Here is a 17,817-nt window from a genome sequence, read left to right on the forward strand (position 1 = left end):
AGTATATAGGAGGCAAAAGGAAAACTGGGGAAATGTGGGCCCGCTGTTGAATGAGACAGGCACTGTGGTGACAGATGATGCAGGGAAGGCGGAGTTGCTGAATGCCTACTTTGCTTCTGTCTTCACTGCTTGGGCCAGCCCTCAGGAGACCCAGACTTCGCAGGTAACAGAGAAAGTCTGGAGGAAGCAAGACTTTCCCTTGGTTGAAGAAGAACAAGTTAGAGATCAGTTAGGTAAACTGGATATCCACAAGGCCATGGGGCCTGATGGGATGCACCCACAAGTGCTGAGGGAGCTGGCGGAAGCCATTACTGGGCCACTCTCCATCATCTTTGAAAGGTCCTGGAGAACAAGTGAGGTGCCTGAGAACTGGAGGAAAGCCAATGTCACTCCAGTCTTCAAAAAGGGCAAGAAGGATGACCCGGGAAACTACAGGCGGGTCAGCCTCACTTCCATCCTTGGAAAGATGATGGAACAGCTTGTTCTGGGCGTCATCTCCAAGCATCTGGAAGAAAAGAAGGTTATCAGAAGTAGTCAACATGGATTCACCGAGGGGAAGTCATGTCTGACTAATCGAATAGCCTTCTATGATGGTGTGACTGGATGGGTGGATGAGGGGAGGGCAGTGGATGTTGTCTACCTTGACTTCAGCAAGGCTTTCCACACCGTCTCCCACATCATCCTCACAGGCAAGCTTAAGAAGTGTGGGTTAGATGAATGGACAGTGGGTGGATTGAACAGAGACTGGCAGATAGAGCTCAGAGGGTTGTGGTTACTGGTGCAGAATCTAGTTGGAGGTCAGTAACAAATGGTGTCCTTCAGGGGTCAGTACTGGGTCCAGTCCTGTTCAATATATTCATCAATGACATGGATGAAGGGATAGAGTGTCCCACCAGGAAGTTTGCTGATGACACAAAACTGGGAGGAGTGGCTGACACGCCAGAAGGCTGTGCCGCCATACAGCGTGACCTGGACAGGGTGGAGAGTTGGGCAGAGAGAAACCTTATGAAATTCAACAAGGGCAAGTGTAGAATACTGCACCTGGGGAGGAATAACCCCGTGCATCAGTACAGGTTGGGGGCTGACCTCCTGGAGAGCAGCTCTGTGGAAAGGGACCTGGGAGTCCTGGTGGACAACAGGATGACCATGAGGCAGCAATGTACCCTGGTGGCCAAGAAGGCCAATGGCATCCTGGGGTGCATCAAGAAGGGTGCGGCCAGCAGGTCGAGGGAGGTCATCCTTCCCCTTTACTCTGCCTTGGTGAGGCCGCATCTGGAGTATTGCATCCAGTTCTGGGCTCTCCAGTTCAAGGAGGACAGGGAACTGCTGGAGAGGGTCCAGCAAAAGGCTACAAAGATGATCAGGGAACTGGAACATCTCTCTTAAGGGAGGGTGCCAGGGGGATGGGAACAGTCTTTTTTCAGTGGTGCCCAGTGATAGGACAAGAAGTAATGGGCACAAACTTGAACATAGGAAGTTCCATCTTAACATGAGGAGGAACTTCTTTACTTTGAGGGTGGCAGAGCACTGGAACAGGCTGCCCAGAGAGGTTGTGGAGTCTTCCACTCTGGAGACATTCAAAACCTGCCTGGATGCCACCCTGTGCAACGTGCTGTAGGTGACCCTGCTCTGGCAGGGGGGTTGGACTAGATGATCTCCAGAGGTCCCTTCCAACCCTGGCCATTCTGTGATTACATCCTCCACACGCCAAACATCTAAAAGAAACTGGTCAGCGAGTACTGGACTCTGATACAGTCAGAGCAATCTCAATGCAATCGGTTGCCTCACTGCTGTTTAGCTTGACCAAATGAACAGTAAATATTGTTGTGCTCTGCCAAAACAATGGCTTGAAGGGTATGAAAAGGCAGTTAAGCGTGCCTGTGTATTAAACACAGTATTCAACCATTCCCAGACAGGTTCTTAAAAACAATGTAAATGACTAAGGGAGAAGACAGTCTTAAAGACACTCAGTTACCAATATTTGACTTGTATTACCATCTTTAAAAAAAAAGAACATATCTACATTTATTGCTAGTCACCACAGAAGTGAGTATCGTAACATACTACAAAGTTGAGATTGTCCTCCTCTCAGGAATGAAACAGTTCTCAAATGTCAGTGGTATCTGCCATAGCAAATCCACTGCAAATCCAAGGAAGGGTGGCAAACGGTGGTTTCAGAGAAGCAGAAAAAGAGCTCCTACAAGAAAAGTTTAAGCTGTCATAGCTGTAGGACCTAAAAAATCATGCCAGTTTCCACAGCAGAGATGTATTCATCATCTTGACTGTAAATTTTCAGCTGCCAGGATACCGCCACTATCACACACTATATGAGATACCATGCTTTTAAAACAGCTTTCCTGAAAATAGCCCTCAGGGATGTTCTGGCACAACACAGAAGTGAACTCATCCCTTTGCCACCCCAGGCTGCATAAACAAGTGGAGCCAATTTATTTCAAAGGGGCACAAGGGCTCCCTGACCTGACCCTGGGGGCAAACAACGGGTTTGCAATGGCTATTAACATCCTGCCACATAGGTCTTGACACCACTCCAGTGAGCAGAGCCAGAGGCTGCGTTTTGCCAGCAGGCCCCTGCCCTCAGCAAGGTGGTGCTGGCCACAGCGAGCAAGGCAGGCAGATGGCAGGTCCAGCATCTGGACACCAAGACGGCCTTGACAGACACTCTGAGCCTCTGGGCACACTGAGAGCCAATATCCGCCCCCGACACCTGTCCACTCTCTCTCCCACCACAAATGGGAAACAGACCTTAAAAGTACGCCTTGACCTCAAAAATAATAAATCTGGGCATTCCTCTTCCAGTTGCCCCTCCACGCTGGGTCACAACAAGTACTTTTGGCCAAGCAGTACATTCTGACTTAAAGCAAAGGCCGCACTCTCGCATTTACCGCAGCATTTTCCCACAGTTGATGATGAAATTGCGAAAGCCAACAAGGCTGCGCTCTGGCTCTGTAATGTAAGTGAGCCTAACGCACCACAGAGACAAGGATATGCTGTGCTTCTGCCACTGTCACGAGGTCTAAGTGATGCTTGCATATACAGCACCCTCCTCAGACACCTTTGGAAAAGCCACAGCGAACGTTCCTTTGCAGCAAGCCATTGGGACCAAAGATGGGAGATCTGTGGGTTTGATTTGCACAGGCACAAACTGACAGTGAACCAGGCAACCCGCTGCCCTGACTGACGCCATAGGCTGCAGTAATTGACCGGCACGGCCCAGCTTCCTCTGCTGACCCAGAACACGCCTTTAGTTTGTCTCAAGAAACAGGTAAGCTCTCTGCGGGCATTGGCACTGCTCATAGCTGACTGCCCACAACGTGGCTGCTCTGGGATGCAGACCTGTGTTTATGTGTCTGCCTTGGAAATGCTGCATTTTAACTTACCCAGGTGTTGGTTTGCCTTCTTTTTATTTTATTTTCTACCACGTTTCTGTGATCTGGGAAATGGAGTGCTGTGTTGCCTTAAAACCCACCACTGCATTGCCACTAGTTATGACATGACAAAGTTACAATCCAATTAATTAAGGAAAAGGCATTTCTTTTCAATTTGATTGCCATTTATTATTCACTAGATACAGGGAATCAAGTCATACTCAAATACCAGGGAGTCACATATGGGGGAAACAGTAAATCTGAAGACCAATGGAAGAAACCTTTTCAACTGAGTTATAACTTGGCATCAACTTGAACTGTGCCATGTTTCAGCACAAAGTTGTCTAGGTATCTCCTCTTGATTTTTGGACATTCTCTTAATTCCCAGTCCAGCTTCCCTATATAGAGAATTACATTTCCATTTATGCACAGAGCAGCACAATTTAAAATTAAGTTATTTCAGTTTTCTCCTTTCTTTTCTTTCTTTATTAGTACTTTAATTGAATATAGCCCACTTACACAGGCAAACAGGCGTATACCACCTCTTCCAGGTCTGCACTAGCACTGCTAGCTCCTGTCTTGGTGTAGCAGCTACTCGTTATTTCATTAATATAACCAACACACATTGCTCTATCACAGTTCATTTGGTGCTGGGGGGGCCAAGACAATTAGACCACCTTGTATGCTATTAGCAAAAATACAGAAGGGAAGAAACAACACATGCACAACAGATCTGGTTACAATTTAGCATCAATATGAATTGCAATGAATGGGTCTTCATCCTCATTATTAATCAGGAAATTAGCCATGCCATCATCAGCAACATGAACTTCAACTGCTGTACAGTAGTCACCTTTCTTTTCCCCAGAAATGACATCACAGTAAGTGCCAGCAGGCAGACCAGTCTGCAGAGTTACATTCAAAGACCTTTGGAAAATAATGAAATGCAATTAGGATTATTTGGGCTCTCAAATACTTTGCAACCCATGCTAGAGACCTTCTCAGATGTTAGGTAATTCTGGAGCGGTTATTCTGCAGCACTTCCCTGGACACTCCAGAATCTATTCTCCCACAAAATGACAATACTCTAGGACTACTGAGTGAGGAGCCTAGAAAAAACACCAAAGGTTCACGCGGTGCTTAGGCATCGTAAGGCTGGTCAACACACACTAGTTAAAATAATTTTTCATGATAGCTCTTTTATATTATGGGCACTTAAAGGAATTTGGTTCTAATCTCACAGGATTACACTCCTTTACAATGAAGAAAAATAGTTACATAAATAAATTAATTAATATAGTAGTATTTAAGTATTTACCACCTATGACAGAAAGCTTGGGTGTTCTCACTCGCCAGGAACTTTAGGACTTGAATTCCAAAACTTCAAATAGCACTCTAGTGCAATTTTAATTTTTTCCTACTAAACCACAGTTATCTTTTTTAGATTATCCTCTTACAAGTTCTCAGAAATGCCTGTTAGTAACCTGTTTTTAAGGAGCTTAAAGCTACTTGAGAAATGCCAGATTTCACACAGATATTGTATTTCTGACACAATGGTACGCTACAAGAACATACCAAAATAGCCTAAAAAACTGTCAGCCCTAATAAAAATCCTCTCAAGTCTTTGCAGGATGTCCAAAATGAACTGTTGTTATGGACAGCACAGTAAGCTTGGAAAAGAAAGTTAACTGAGAACTCAACCACTACAATCTTCAAATTGCTCATCACTCCAAACTACTTCTAATTGTTATAGATCTGACACAATCCTGTTCTCTTAAATCATCCCACTCTTGCATACAAGATTGCAAAACAGTTTATAAAACTGTCCCTTTTGGACCATATCCCTGAGTGTCCAAGTTCCCTCATTTCTATAAGTTCAGACGTCAGTGGCTGACCATGTTCCCCAGTGATACAGACAACTCTAGGAACTCGAAAATAGCAAAAGCACAGTACAAGGTCTAACCTCGGACAGTGAAGAGTGCTCCTGGCAACGTGGAGAATGCTAAGTTTAAACCACCAACCAAGACAGAGGAAGGATCTATTACAAAGATCTGTTGGAGCCTGCAACTCCTTAAAAGCTTTCTCTGATAACTAAACGAACTACAATTTATTCCCCTCTTACTTACCAGTCATCATTATTGAAAACGATGAAGCCTTTATTACCACGGCCAAAAGCTACTTGATTGTTGCCATTGTCCCACCAGTTGGAGAAAGGCTGACCGTCCACCACATTACGGAAGATAACCATGTTCCTGAAAATGCAAGGAACAGTTGTCACTGTGCCTGCAAGAGCTCTAAAGACACAGGGAACATCAAGCAAAAGCAACAGCTTTTACTCATTTTTTCTCCACGGTGCCCTACTTTATTTGACGCCAGCGATGTTCACAAACCCAGTCGTTGCCACAGGTAGTGTCTGCATTGATTGTGACAGGCTTCGTTGATCCATCCGGGTTACTTGGTGGTCCAACCCAATCATTGATGTCCTGTAATTAAAAAGAGAAGTTTAAAGCTTCTTAATGAAAAGGCAGAGAGCCTACCTGTAGAGAAAAGCTAGATGGAGCATCACATTTCCACCTGCTACATCCAACGTGGCACAGAGAAATCCCTTAACAAATTTAAATGCACTGGACTGCTTCTCGGGCTCTGTTCTCATCCTTATTCACCATGAACGTATCTTCAGCATTACAAGCTTACCCGCCCATTTACAAAATATCTTGGCCAGCGAAAACTTGACATCACACGCGTGAACCCATATGGATGAGCAAGCATGAAACCAACTGCCATTTTATAAAGCCTGTTTGTTAGACAAAAAAAAAAAAAAAAAAAAAAGATAATGAGAGGTGGAAAGGGAAAGCATGCCAGAGAACAGATAGGCAAACAAGCAAAAGAGCAAAAGGAAGAAGCATCATCCCATCACCCAGACAAGAGCAATCCCTTACCTGGGGTCCCAGAAGGTTAGAATGGAAGCTCCGCCAGCCCCGTGCCCCCGCTGGTTGTCATGATTATCCACAAAGACCACGGCTCTGTCGGAGGGCACAAAGCCCCAGCCTTCTCCCCAGTTCCTAGACAAAAACACAAAGACTTGAAGCTACCCTGCCAACTGCTGTATCCAGCGTATCCCAGGTAAATCGCGGTGTCTTCATTCTTACTTTAAGTAGGCCATCTTTTCCCCATTCCACTTGCGGATCACCGTCCCCAGTTTTGCACCATATTTGAATTCCGTCACTCGTCCATTTCCAAAGTAGTCACTGCCTTTGATCGGCTCACTGCCCAAGTCAATTACCTGATAGGGGAAAGACAGAGCATTCCATTCTACTTAAACAAACAAACAAGTTGAAGGCATTGCTCTAGACATGGTATTAAGGAAGAGGCACTACTTAAGCTAAGTATATTTTTTGGCCTACTTGCAAAATTCTATTTAAAGCTATTTTCTTAATTTTATCTCAGCCTAGCTGTGAACTTGTTTTCTGTCTCCCTCCTAAATCTCCTTACATTTATTGATCGCTACCGCATAACTAAGGCTTGGGCTGTACCAGCTTTAGTCTAGTCACCAGTGCCTCTGCTTCCAAGCACTTGGGTAACCTCATTTCACTTTCTAGCTCAAAAATACTTCACTATTTGCCCTAGACTTTGCATGCAACATACTGATTTAATAAAATGTGTCTAGCGACTTTAGCTTCTGCTGACTGAAACCAACAATTACTTGCTTCTTAGGTCTTGTTAGAATATATTATTCAAACATAAACCACATATTTGGAATGTCAAGTAACACTGGTAATGCCACTGGAAAACAAAGGTTCAGATCGTAATCACAATTTATATCTTCTGTTGCAATTTATTATCCAGAATTTAAAATTCAGGGAGTGAAATGTCTTTTTTAAAACAATAGAATTTTTACATTAACTTCAATGCAGTAAATTTAATCTCAAGTGGAATTTCCAGGTTACCAAGTTCTAGCAGGTTCAAAACAACTGGGGTATTTTGCATGTCTATTACTATTTGGGGGCAGATTAGATATTTGTAAATTACAGTTATTAAATCTTGAATCTTGATGGTGATTTCCATAGATCTTGAGTCTGAAAGTTGCTCGGGCCCAGCTTAAGCAAAGTATCGCTTCCAGTGTGGGACCAAGTCTATACTGTGGCCACAAGAAATATGTTTGTAAAGTACAATTAAAAAAATAATCAAGATTACCTCCTGGTAAATAAAAGGTTTTGTTCCTGGAGAAAACCATTTAGTATTTAGGTCTTTCAGCTTGTCCAGAAATGCTTTCATGTCCCCAGGCCACATATGCTTGGCAGCATCCATTCGGAAGCCTGCTACGCCAATATCAATGAGGTAGTTCATGTACTCAGCAACTTTTGAGCGTACGTAGTCCTTCTCCAGGGCCAGATCAAGAAGACTAACCAAGCGGCAGTCTCGGACCTATATAAAAATTCTGAAATGAGACATTTTTCACCTAATAAACTAAATGTTGTGTTCTACATACATTTTGAATTTTGTTTCATACATTACAATGCCAAATAAAACCTTCACCAGCCATTATTCACCATACATATCTTTGCCTTGGACAGTTATCTTGGACAGTCATCTACACAGAAGGAGCATTAAGAAGTCTGCATTCACCCTGCTCACAGAGCTGTAGGGGCTGAAGGATTATAACAGAGTCAAACCATTAAATCTATAATCAGCTTTCTGATACAAGTATAGAGCAAAAATACGATTACTCCAGTGCATTAAGGAACAGATTCATTACTATTTCAAGTGTACTCATTTCTTCTCTGATGTAGGAAAGATTTCTAGAAATTTTATTTCTAAATATTTTTTAAATCTTGAGCTATTATAACCTTTTTAAACATAAACTGAATATACTGAAATGATTTTTTAATACCTCTTACGAAGGGTTTCCATGGCTATGCACATCTGCCTGGAGAGAGCAAGGTGCATAAGCCTATGCTGCAAACTGCACTAAAGAATTGGCTACAAAGATGCTCCTTTAGAACTGCATAAGTATTCAGAGACATTTAAAGTCTCCCCTTCTTCTGCCATTTCTTGAAAACACCTCTCCCCTCAACTTAGATTCAGGAAAGATCAAATGCATTTGGAAGGCATAAGACATTATTCAAGATAAGTATTTATTTTTATAAAATAATTTTTCATTCTGTGGTAAACTCTTGATCTCGTAATCTGATATAGAGGAACAGATAGACTCCAACAGAGGGTTGATTTTCAAGATTTTAGCGTTACTATTTTTCTTTATGAAATCCTAATCTCTCTCTTCTGAAATTGAGACCAAAGAAAACTTCCAAATTAAGATAAAATGCAAATAATAACGCTTACTTTTTTTAAACACAAAATCCCCACACAAGATAACCCTTAAACAGATTTAAAACAGTCTTTATAAAATACCTGAGCACATTTGCCTATATCTGAAATTGAGCCGTTAGTTCAAGCAGAGCTATCCCTTTAAGTAGTTGTGTTCCCGATAGCAACACTAACCTCCATTACCAATTTGGATGGTTTTCCGTGAGGGTTTTTGTTTTGTTTTTAAAAAATATTTGACAGTAAAAAAACAAATAAACCACAGCCCAGTAACGGATGTACATGAAAAATATATTTATAGTTCTAGGCTTACCTGAGATATATCCTGATAATTCTCAATGTCTCCACTTCTAGATTTACATTTACGATCATTAAAGTCCCAGCCAGAATATGGCACAGCTGGAAAATCTTCAGTCTTTGCATCAAAATAGCTTCCACAAGTAGCATGGTTGCCAGCACCAGCATTAGCTCCGCACATATGGTTGATCACTGCATCCACATAAATATGTACCTAGAGAACAGTATCCATATTCCAATTTGAGAAAGCTACTTCCCACAGCACCACTAATTAATGTTCTTTCTCTTTTACCTCCTGCCCTATCCCCCTATTTCTGCTTGCTTGCTTGCCACAACAGCCAGCATGACTTCAGCAAGGGCAAGTCCTGCCTGAACAACCTAGTGGCCTTCTACGATGGAGTGACTACACCAGTGGACAAGGGAAGAGCTACAGATGTCATCTATCTGGACCACTGTAAGGCATGTGACACCATCTCCCACAACATCCTTCCTTAAATTGGAGATACAGATTTGATGGGTAGACTGTTCAGTGCATGAGGAATTGGTTGGACGGTCGCATCCAGAGGGTAGTGGTCAACAGCTCAATATCCAGATGGAGTTTGGTAACAAGCAGTGTCCCTCAGGGGTCCATACTGGGACCAGCACTGTTTAATATCTTCACCAATGACACAGACCGTGGGATTGAACGCACTCTGAGCAAGTTTGCAGGTGACACCAAGCTGAGTGGTGTGGTTGACATGCTCGAGTGATACGATGCCATCCAGAAGGACCTGGAAAAGTTCGAGAAGTGGGCCCATGTGAACTTCATGAGGTTCAACAAGGCAAGTACAAGGTCCTGTATGTGGGTCGGGGCAACCCCTGGTATCAATACAGGCTGGGGGATGAAGGGATTGAGAGCAGTCTTGCTGAGAAGGACTTGGGGGTACTGGTGGATGAAAAGCTGGACATGAGCCAGCAACGTGCACTTGCAGCCCAGAAAGCCAACCATATCCTGGGCTGCATCAAAAGAAGCGTGGCCAGAAGGTCAAGGGGGATGATTCTGCCCCTCTACTCTGCTCTGCTCTGGTGAAACCCCACCTGGAGTACTGCATCCAGCTCTGAAGCTCTCAGCACAACAAAGACATGGACCTGTTGGAGCAGGTCCAGAGGAGGGCTACAAAAACACTCAGTGGTCTGGAACACCTCTCCTATGAAGGCAGGATGACAGAGTTAGGGTTGTTCATCCAGGAGAAGAGAAGGCTCCTGGGAGACCTTATTGCAGCCTTTCAGTACTTAAATGGGGTCTATATGAAAGATAGGGACAAACTTTTTAGCAGGGCCTGTTGCAACAGGACAAGGGGTAATAGCTTTAAACTAAAAGAGGGTAGATCTAGACTGGATATAAGGAAGAATTTTTTTACGAGGATGGTGAAGCACTAGGACAGGTTGCCCAGAGAGGCTGTAGATGCCCCATCCCTGGTCATAGTCAAGGTCAGGTTGGACGGGGCTCTGAGCCACCTGATCTAGTTGAAGATGTTCCAGCTCACTACAGGGGAGGTGCACCAGATGACCTTTAAGGGTCGCTTCCAACCCAAACTATTCTATGATTCTATGAAAAAATCCCAACATCTTCACTCCAGTGCTACCATGTCTTCCCTTCTAAATAACCAGCTATCTATATCCTTGCATTGTTAACACTAGAAGGTTTTCAAAGCACTTACTCCAACATTGTTGCACCTGGTCACCATGTCTCTAAATTCAGTTTCATTTCCAGATCGTGTGCACAGCTTGTAGCTGACAGGCTGGTATCTTTCCCACCATGGTTGCCGGGGGTCAGTAATGATAACATTTTCATTTGGAGGTGAAATCTGTGAATAAGATGGTCTCTCTTGGTGACAGGATACTGATAATTGTTTATTTGTTTGCCCAGTTTTGTTAGAGAAAGAACATAAAAATAGAAAATCAGGTCCCTTTAATGGAAGACACCCATAATACCTAACTCACGTAGATACTCATTATCCTCTGCTTACACTGGAGTGGGCTGAAAATAAAAGACAGGCCAGGGCCTTCAGCAGGTAGAAACATACTACAAAAATTATGTCCATGGATATAGTGTCCTAATTATCTTCATCAATTCAGGCCTCAAAGATCAAAAGGAGGGTCTGAGACCTGAAGGACTAGGTCAGTAGAGATAGCCCCGAATCGGGAAGGAACTTACTGCAGAACAACATCCCACCCTTACAATTTATCCAACTTCCCATTTTTGTAATGTTTTGGAGAAAAACATTCTTGACATGAGATTTGTCAGTTTTCAGATAAGCTATACCTCTTCCTTTTATAGAGTCGTTCCAGGATACTTTTCAGGCAACAAGCTTTTGCTGCTACCTCCGAGTCTCTGGGCACAACCACCTGATGCCACCATTTGTAACAAAGATCCCTAAGCTGCTGCCTACTTAGCTGCCATGCCCTTGTGACCAGCTCAGCAAGTCAGCGTCCAAAAAAGCTTACCTTCTGAGACCCTGTCACAGCACGGATTAAAAAGATATCCAAGCGTATACGATAGTCTGAGAAATCAGTTTAAAATCAATCAGGCCTGCGTGCCTGGAAAGAAGGTTGCAAATTAAAAAGGTATTATTTGAAAATTATGGGAAAATTCTCACTCAGGCCAACTTGCAAACTCCTGGGCTACAAGAAACAGGCAGACTCCTCTCACCAGTTTTTCCTGAGCAATCTGACAAACCAACTGAAATAGTTTAATAGGTCACTGCTCTCCAGCTGTACGACCCCACCCATCTGACACTAGTGGTTCCACAGGAACACGTGTCTGTTGTTCAGATGGAACAGATTCACACGGACACACCTCCACCAGAACCTGTGTTCAGTTCATTTCTGCCTCCTCACACCAGGTTCCTCCAAAGAAGTGTGTCTTAATGGCTTACTCTGACACCAGGCTTTACAGAGAGAAATTTGCCAGTTTGGGTGAATACAGCCTTTTATATTTATTTCTTTGAAGCCTTCAGCACTTCGGTATTCTCTTTGGGAGCCCTTTTTTTCAGTCACAGTTTCAATTTATGTTTACCTAGCTCTTAAGAGCTTCCCTTGATTTAAATAATATTAAGCAGATAAACATAGGTTACTCTTCACAGCAGTAAAAAAAAGATTTAGCCAGTGATATGCAATTCTAATTCATCTAAATGTAATAGCAGAGTGCAAAACATACACTTTGGAGCAATGAAATAAATTCGCGCTTACACGATGACGGCTGAAGAATATATTTGTCAGCATTTACTACTTCCATTACCAATTTGTATTGTTCTTTCTCAGTACCTGTCCTTTGGTGAACTGAACATTTTCTCTGAAAAACAAATTATCATCTATGTAGCAATTTTACTACCTACTGATAGGAACAGACATACCTGAACTCCTCCAAATCCATTAGGAGCTAAATAGCGTTCACACTCAAGAGCAATATCCTCCCAGCGCCATTCAAAGAGATGTACAATAGACGTCCTCCCAGAGAGAGTATTAGGGTTGTACTGTGCCCAGCAAAACCCTACAATTAACAGAAGAAAATAGATACCCATTCTGTGCTCTGTGATCAGTTGCGCTCTTCTCACTGGCTATTTGAGTTCCTGCAAGAGGGTAAAGTACACATTACAAAATACGCATTTAAAAGTAAATGCCCATCTCTGGCATCATATTTATTTAACTCTATTTGATTGTCATTTTGTTTGAGAAGTGGATTCTACCTAAGCTATGTCAATCTCCCATACTAATGGTAACTTTGTTTTTCTGAGGTTAAAATTCAGACATTGCCTAATACAGTCTGTCTCTAGTGTACAAAATTTGTATTTTTATTAGTATAAAGCAAAAAAAAACCCCAAACCCTAAAAGGTGAAGGAGTACTTATATAGACTGAAATGGACATTTAATTTCTCATTTTAATGAATTTTACTTTCCTATTTATCCTTGAGAGGCATTTTTTTTTTTTCAGTCTGTATTACTATGACTTGTACGTATTCAGAGGAGCCTTAGAGAAGCAAAATGTTTCTTATCGTGAGTTGCGATGAAACCCCAGATATTTTGGAGGTCTAACATATGCGAGTCTGTCATTCACGATACCATGACTTCTGTCATTCAAACAACAGCCCTAATCTTGGAAGATCTGTCAGATACAGAAGTGACTATACTGACTCAAAACCAGAAAAACTAATTGTTTAATCTCTGTACACCTGTACAACTTGTGTGGAGATATTATTCTCCCACAGAATATAACGCAACGGCACACATAGGTTAGAAGTGCCGTGAAGCTCCATCACCAAGAAGTCTCTTTCTCAGTGCCCAGGTACAGAGTACTGCAAACGCACGGAAGCAGCTTTCCAGAGGAGGAAAACCTGCTGCATTGCCATCTGATAAGCTTGGCTAGGAACTATACTTCCCAATTCATTTGTATTTACTTATATACGAACACAGGTGACAAGAATATTAAAGTTACCTCTCCTTTTTGTCATCTAGAGATACAACTTATAACAAACCAGAAGTTAAACAGCTATCAAGGTTTACATTACACTATTTAGGACCTCATTTTGCACTCTTCATATTTAGAAGTTGATTTACAGAGTCTGATATACACAAAGAAGTCCTACAAGGAGATCTTTTGCAAATAACAGCCTGAACTACTACTAACTTCCCTTAAATAACAAAACACAGAATCTTGTTACTTTCCTCTAAGTATCTATTCTTTATAAAAAACTATTTTAACACAGAAACAACACAGGGCAAAGAGGGACATAGGGGACACCAAACACTTCAGTGAAGGCTTAAACATGAACACAGGGCCTTCAGGTTTGCTACACGAAAGAAACCTGCACCCTTTCCTGATTTAATGCACATTTGGGAATGCACTGGCGAAAACTCGTTCTAATACAGATACCCAAACAAAAGTTAATATAAAAACTTACGTGCCTTCTACAAAACGACCCTCATTTTTATTTCAAGGAAAGGATAATCCATATCTCTCAGTCAGTGGAGCTGTACTATTAGGAGCAAATTCAAGCTTAAAACGTGCCAGTTTAGAAACTGCAGAACCTGCCTTCCAGAGCCTGTTGCTATCAGCTGTCACTATACTTCACAGGCAGCCAAAGTTATTTAGAATGAATCATTTGGTAAATTTAGCTTGTTTTTCTTCTTGTAAACAAAATAATTTTAATGGAATTATTTACTTGTAATCTTCAGTAGATTATACTTCTAAATTTCAGCCATAAACCGTTGTTCTGTGTGCTTCCATTTTCATGAAAGAATGCTTCTTTGACCTCATAGGAAGAACATACATTAACAGAAAACGAGCTAAGAAAGTTCCACCTTCTTTGATGAGAGAAGCCATTTATCAGATTGGCAATTTTTACTTACAGCAGTAAGCACACAAAGCAGTAAATTACACAAAACAGTAAGAATAATACATTTTAACCCAACCACCTCCAAGGCCTAGTGCTTGAAGAGAAGACTCAATGTAGTTTTTCAACTCTTTGAAATAGCTTTACAGTTGTGCTGGCTCCAGCACAAGCAAGGACAAGCGAATGGAGATGTTGAAATCCCCAACACACGCTGAAGGCTCTAGCTAAAAAATGCTTCTGAAACTTGGGGAAAAAAAGAGACCTGTATGCTTCTATGGAAGAAAAGAGAGCACAACTGATTACAATTCAAAGAACACAGGAAAGAATTGTTTCTGAAGAACACCACTGTTGTCTTGGACTATGTGAGAACTCAGGTCAGCTTGCCATCTGCTGGGTTAAAAGTCTGCGTTATGAAACTCTGCTATCTCCAAAATACCAGCAACAACATTTAAATCTGCGACAGGTTTGCCACAGGCCTGGTGAAGTTTCAGACGTTAAAGGCTGTTAAAGGCAAGGAGTTCCCCATGTGAACTTCTAGCCGCTCCCCACAGAACCTCCCTCGGCAGCTACAGTTTCACACAGACGAAGCAACTCAGCTTCGGCACCTTCCTTAGAGCCGCGGCACTGCCCCTCACACAGCGCTCGTCTGGACCAGCTCTACCCCACCACAACTCCTGCCGTGCCTCTTCAGCACATACAGGCAATAAACACACCGCCAGCAAGCAGCACAATCAATACGTACATTTTGGCGCTAGGCTGCGTCATCCTCAGCAGACTCCAGCAACATCACCCCGCCCACCGGACAGCAGCGAGCGGAGCTCAGCCCCTTCCGCCGGGGCGGAGCGGCGCGGCGCGGCGCGGAGCGCTGCCCTCCAGCGCTCCCGGCGGCCGAGGAAGGAAGGTCCAACCCCTCCGCGCCGCGCCAGGTCTGCCAGTGGGAAACGGTCACACGGTAAACTAAATTGGTTTATCTAAAAGCTTGATATTGCACATTCTGGAATATATTTGTTCTCGAGATTTGAGAAAGGAAATCCGTCTGCACGTACACTTCTCACTTTTTTTTTTTTTTTTTGTTAAGTATTTTTGTCTTTGAGTAGAGCACCACCTTGCTGTTATCCTACCTCCCTGCTTTGAAAACTGAGTTGGCCTTTTACGCAATATTTTAATAGCTTGGTTGCGTACTTGTAACTCAACGTGGGTGTTCAGACGTATTACACATTTCCTCTATTATATACCTTTTTATGTGCAATAAATTGAGTCACAAAGCTTTGTAAAGTGGCTCCATCCGGATGCAGCCTAAAAACGTGGCAGTACCAGGAAGTGTTCCACATCTCTGAAGGCTACAGTAGATGACCTAGTGTTTTCTACTTTAATGGTGCTACAGTGGCTTTGCCATACAAAGTAACAAACAGAGTTTGTCATTATCACAATAATGTTTCTTTTCTCTGGGAACAGTCAAAGCCACAACCAGGGTAAATATTTCTGTGTATAAAACACAGAAAGATCTCATGCCAGGAGCTGCTTGCTAGGCTGGAGTAAAAGACTCAGGGAGGAGGTGCAGGACTCAAGTGTTTGTCCTACAACAGGAACAATAACAACGTAAGCTACTTAAGGAAACCAAAGTATTTACAACGGCAAACGCATTCTCATCCATCTTGTATCAAGTAGGGAGATACATTTAAAGAATAAACTAGAAGTAGCTGGAAAATGTCCTAGAAAATAATAAAGGAAAAGCGAGTCTCAGTTTTACAGTAGATACCCTCCTAGCTGTCACCTTCCAAAGACAGGAAGGGATAACAAAGATGCAAACTGTGTAACATGTGAAATGTCTTAGTGAATTTCTGAAGTTGCTATTGTCATAAGGATAATTTAGCTAGAAACCGTTCATTTCTGAATGCATGTTAATTGCACTTTGCAGATGAAATTATTATTTTTACCTTCTCAAACCCCAAATTTCTTTTCAATACCATATGGTGAAGTCCCTAAAATTCAAAGTGTTTGAGGAAAATAAAAATTCAAAAGACTGGAACTGAACATAAACCTTATATATCAAACTCACACTGAGGAAATGTGCATGCTTTTTTAAAATCCATCTCTTTCGAATTAAAAGCATCTTAGAATGACCTTCTGAATTTGGCTTTCAAAGAAAATTCTGACAAGCCACGCAACTCATATTTACATATAGAAAATAAATCTAATTTAGCTTCTGCTATCACAAGATCTTTGCTATATCAAGGAGTCAATTTATACAAGAGCACTATAGTAAAATTCATGATTGTTAGATTCTCTGAGTCAGCCTCACCTTGAGAATTATAGTGATGTGAGTATATTCACAAGTTTAATTAAATAAGAAATGTTGGTGTGTCTATACGTCATTAGCTAATGAAGAAAAATTGTGAAACAAGCCTGCATTCACCACCTATGTGCGATCTTGGAAGCTGGCACTAATGATGTGTTAAAAAAAATAGAGGGCGTTTGACCCGAAATGTCAGATCAAACAGAACAAATGTTCCAAAGGAAAGAAAACAAACAAACAAAAAACAACCAGCAGAAATGGGTATACAAAACCCAGTTGATTAAAGGGAATGAAAGCTCTGCCTTCTGACTTCAAAAAAATTTCTCTCAACCGGACTGCAGAAGTTTCCTTGATAGATTATCAGTATTGGATGGTGGGGAGTATGTTTTACACAGAACACTCAAAAAAAAATTTAAGCCACTTTTTCTTCACTAAGCATCATAAACCCTTCAAAAATTCTCATAGAACTTCCTCCCTAGTGTATTTTTCCTGGCCTATTACTCCAAGTACAGGTAAGATAAACTAATGAAACACTACACAGTTCACATGGGAACGAGGCAAATAAGCTAAGAATTCCAGTAAAAGCATTTTAAAGTAATCTGCTAAGCCACTTCATATAGAAAAAACATCAGAGAGACACTTGTTTTGGTCCAGCAATCAATACTAGTGATTTAGGCTGTTAGCAGCTGAAATGAAGACAAAACAAAAGTCTTCACACCAGCCTGTTACCACACCATCAACTATGAATTATCGAATAATTTTCTCCTTAAATCCATTGGACTCTTTTGCCAAGTAAACATCATTGCAGTGTTTCCCATGTGGTTTCGTAAAGTTAAGCTAAACTTCCTAGTATGTAACAAAGCTTAATATTTGACCTCCACAGTACTGATTTTTATTAAACACAGCTCAACAGGGCAAGGACCACACCTACACTGGTTTAACATTGTTTTAACTGCTAAGCTTGTATTAATGACTTTGGTCTCACTAGTGATATTTTTCAAGATAGGGATGAACAATTAAAGCTGATTACTGAGGGAAAAACAGTGCCTAATTTCCCAGTACAAATTCATGCCATTGCATTAGTCCTCCTGCTTAGTCTCCACAACAAGAAATAGATTTACACTAAAATGAGATTATCCTTAGA

General features: G+C 41.9%; 1 protein-coding gene across 3 annotated transcripts; it reads right to left on the bottom strand.

Moving 5' to 3' along the window:
- Positions 1-458: 458 nt before the first annotated feature.
- Positions 459-15,173, bottom strand: LOC309672701 (pancreatic alpha-amylase-like). Of its 3 annotated transcripts, none has more exons than XM_082484275.1 (11): positions 15,120-15,173; positions 12,401-12,616; positions 10,706-10,852; positions 9,022-9,219; positions 7,581-7,811; positions 6,536-6,669; positions 6,326-6,448; positions 6,081-6,180; positions 5,748-5,869; positions 5,513-5,638; positions 459-505 (listed from the first exon to the last, which is right to left on the bottom strand). In XM_082484275.1, coding segments are annotated over exons 2-11 (1,350 nt in total). In that variant the 5' UTR covers positions 12,569-12,616; positions 15,120-15,173; the 3' UTR covers positions 459-504. The 3 variants fall into 3 exon arrangements, with proteins under 3 accessions (XP_082340401.1, XP_082340399.1, XP_082340400.1); XM_082484273.1 differs by lacking the exon at positions 459-505 and adding an exon at positions 3,415-4,313; XM_082484274.1 differs by lacking the exons at positions 459-505; positions 10,706-10,852 and adding an exon at positions 3,415-4,313.
- Positions 15,174-17,817: the final 2,644 nt, after the last annotated feature.

The sequence above is a fragment of the Vanellus vanellus genome (genome assembly GCF_965231255.1).
Source record: "Vanellus vanellus genome assembly, chromosome: 5".
Taxonomy (NCBI): Eukaryota; Metazoa; Chordata; class Aves; order Charadriiformes; family Charadriidae; genus Vanellus; species Vanellus vanellus.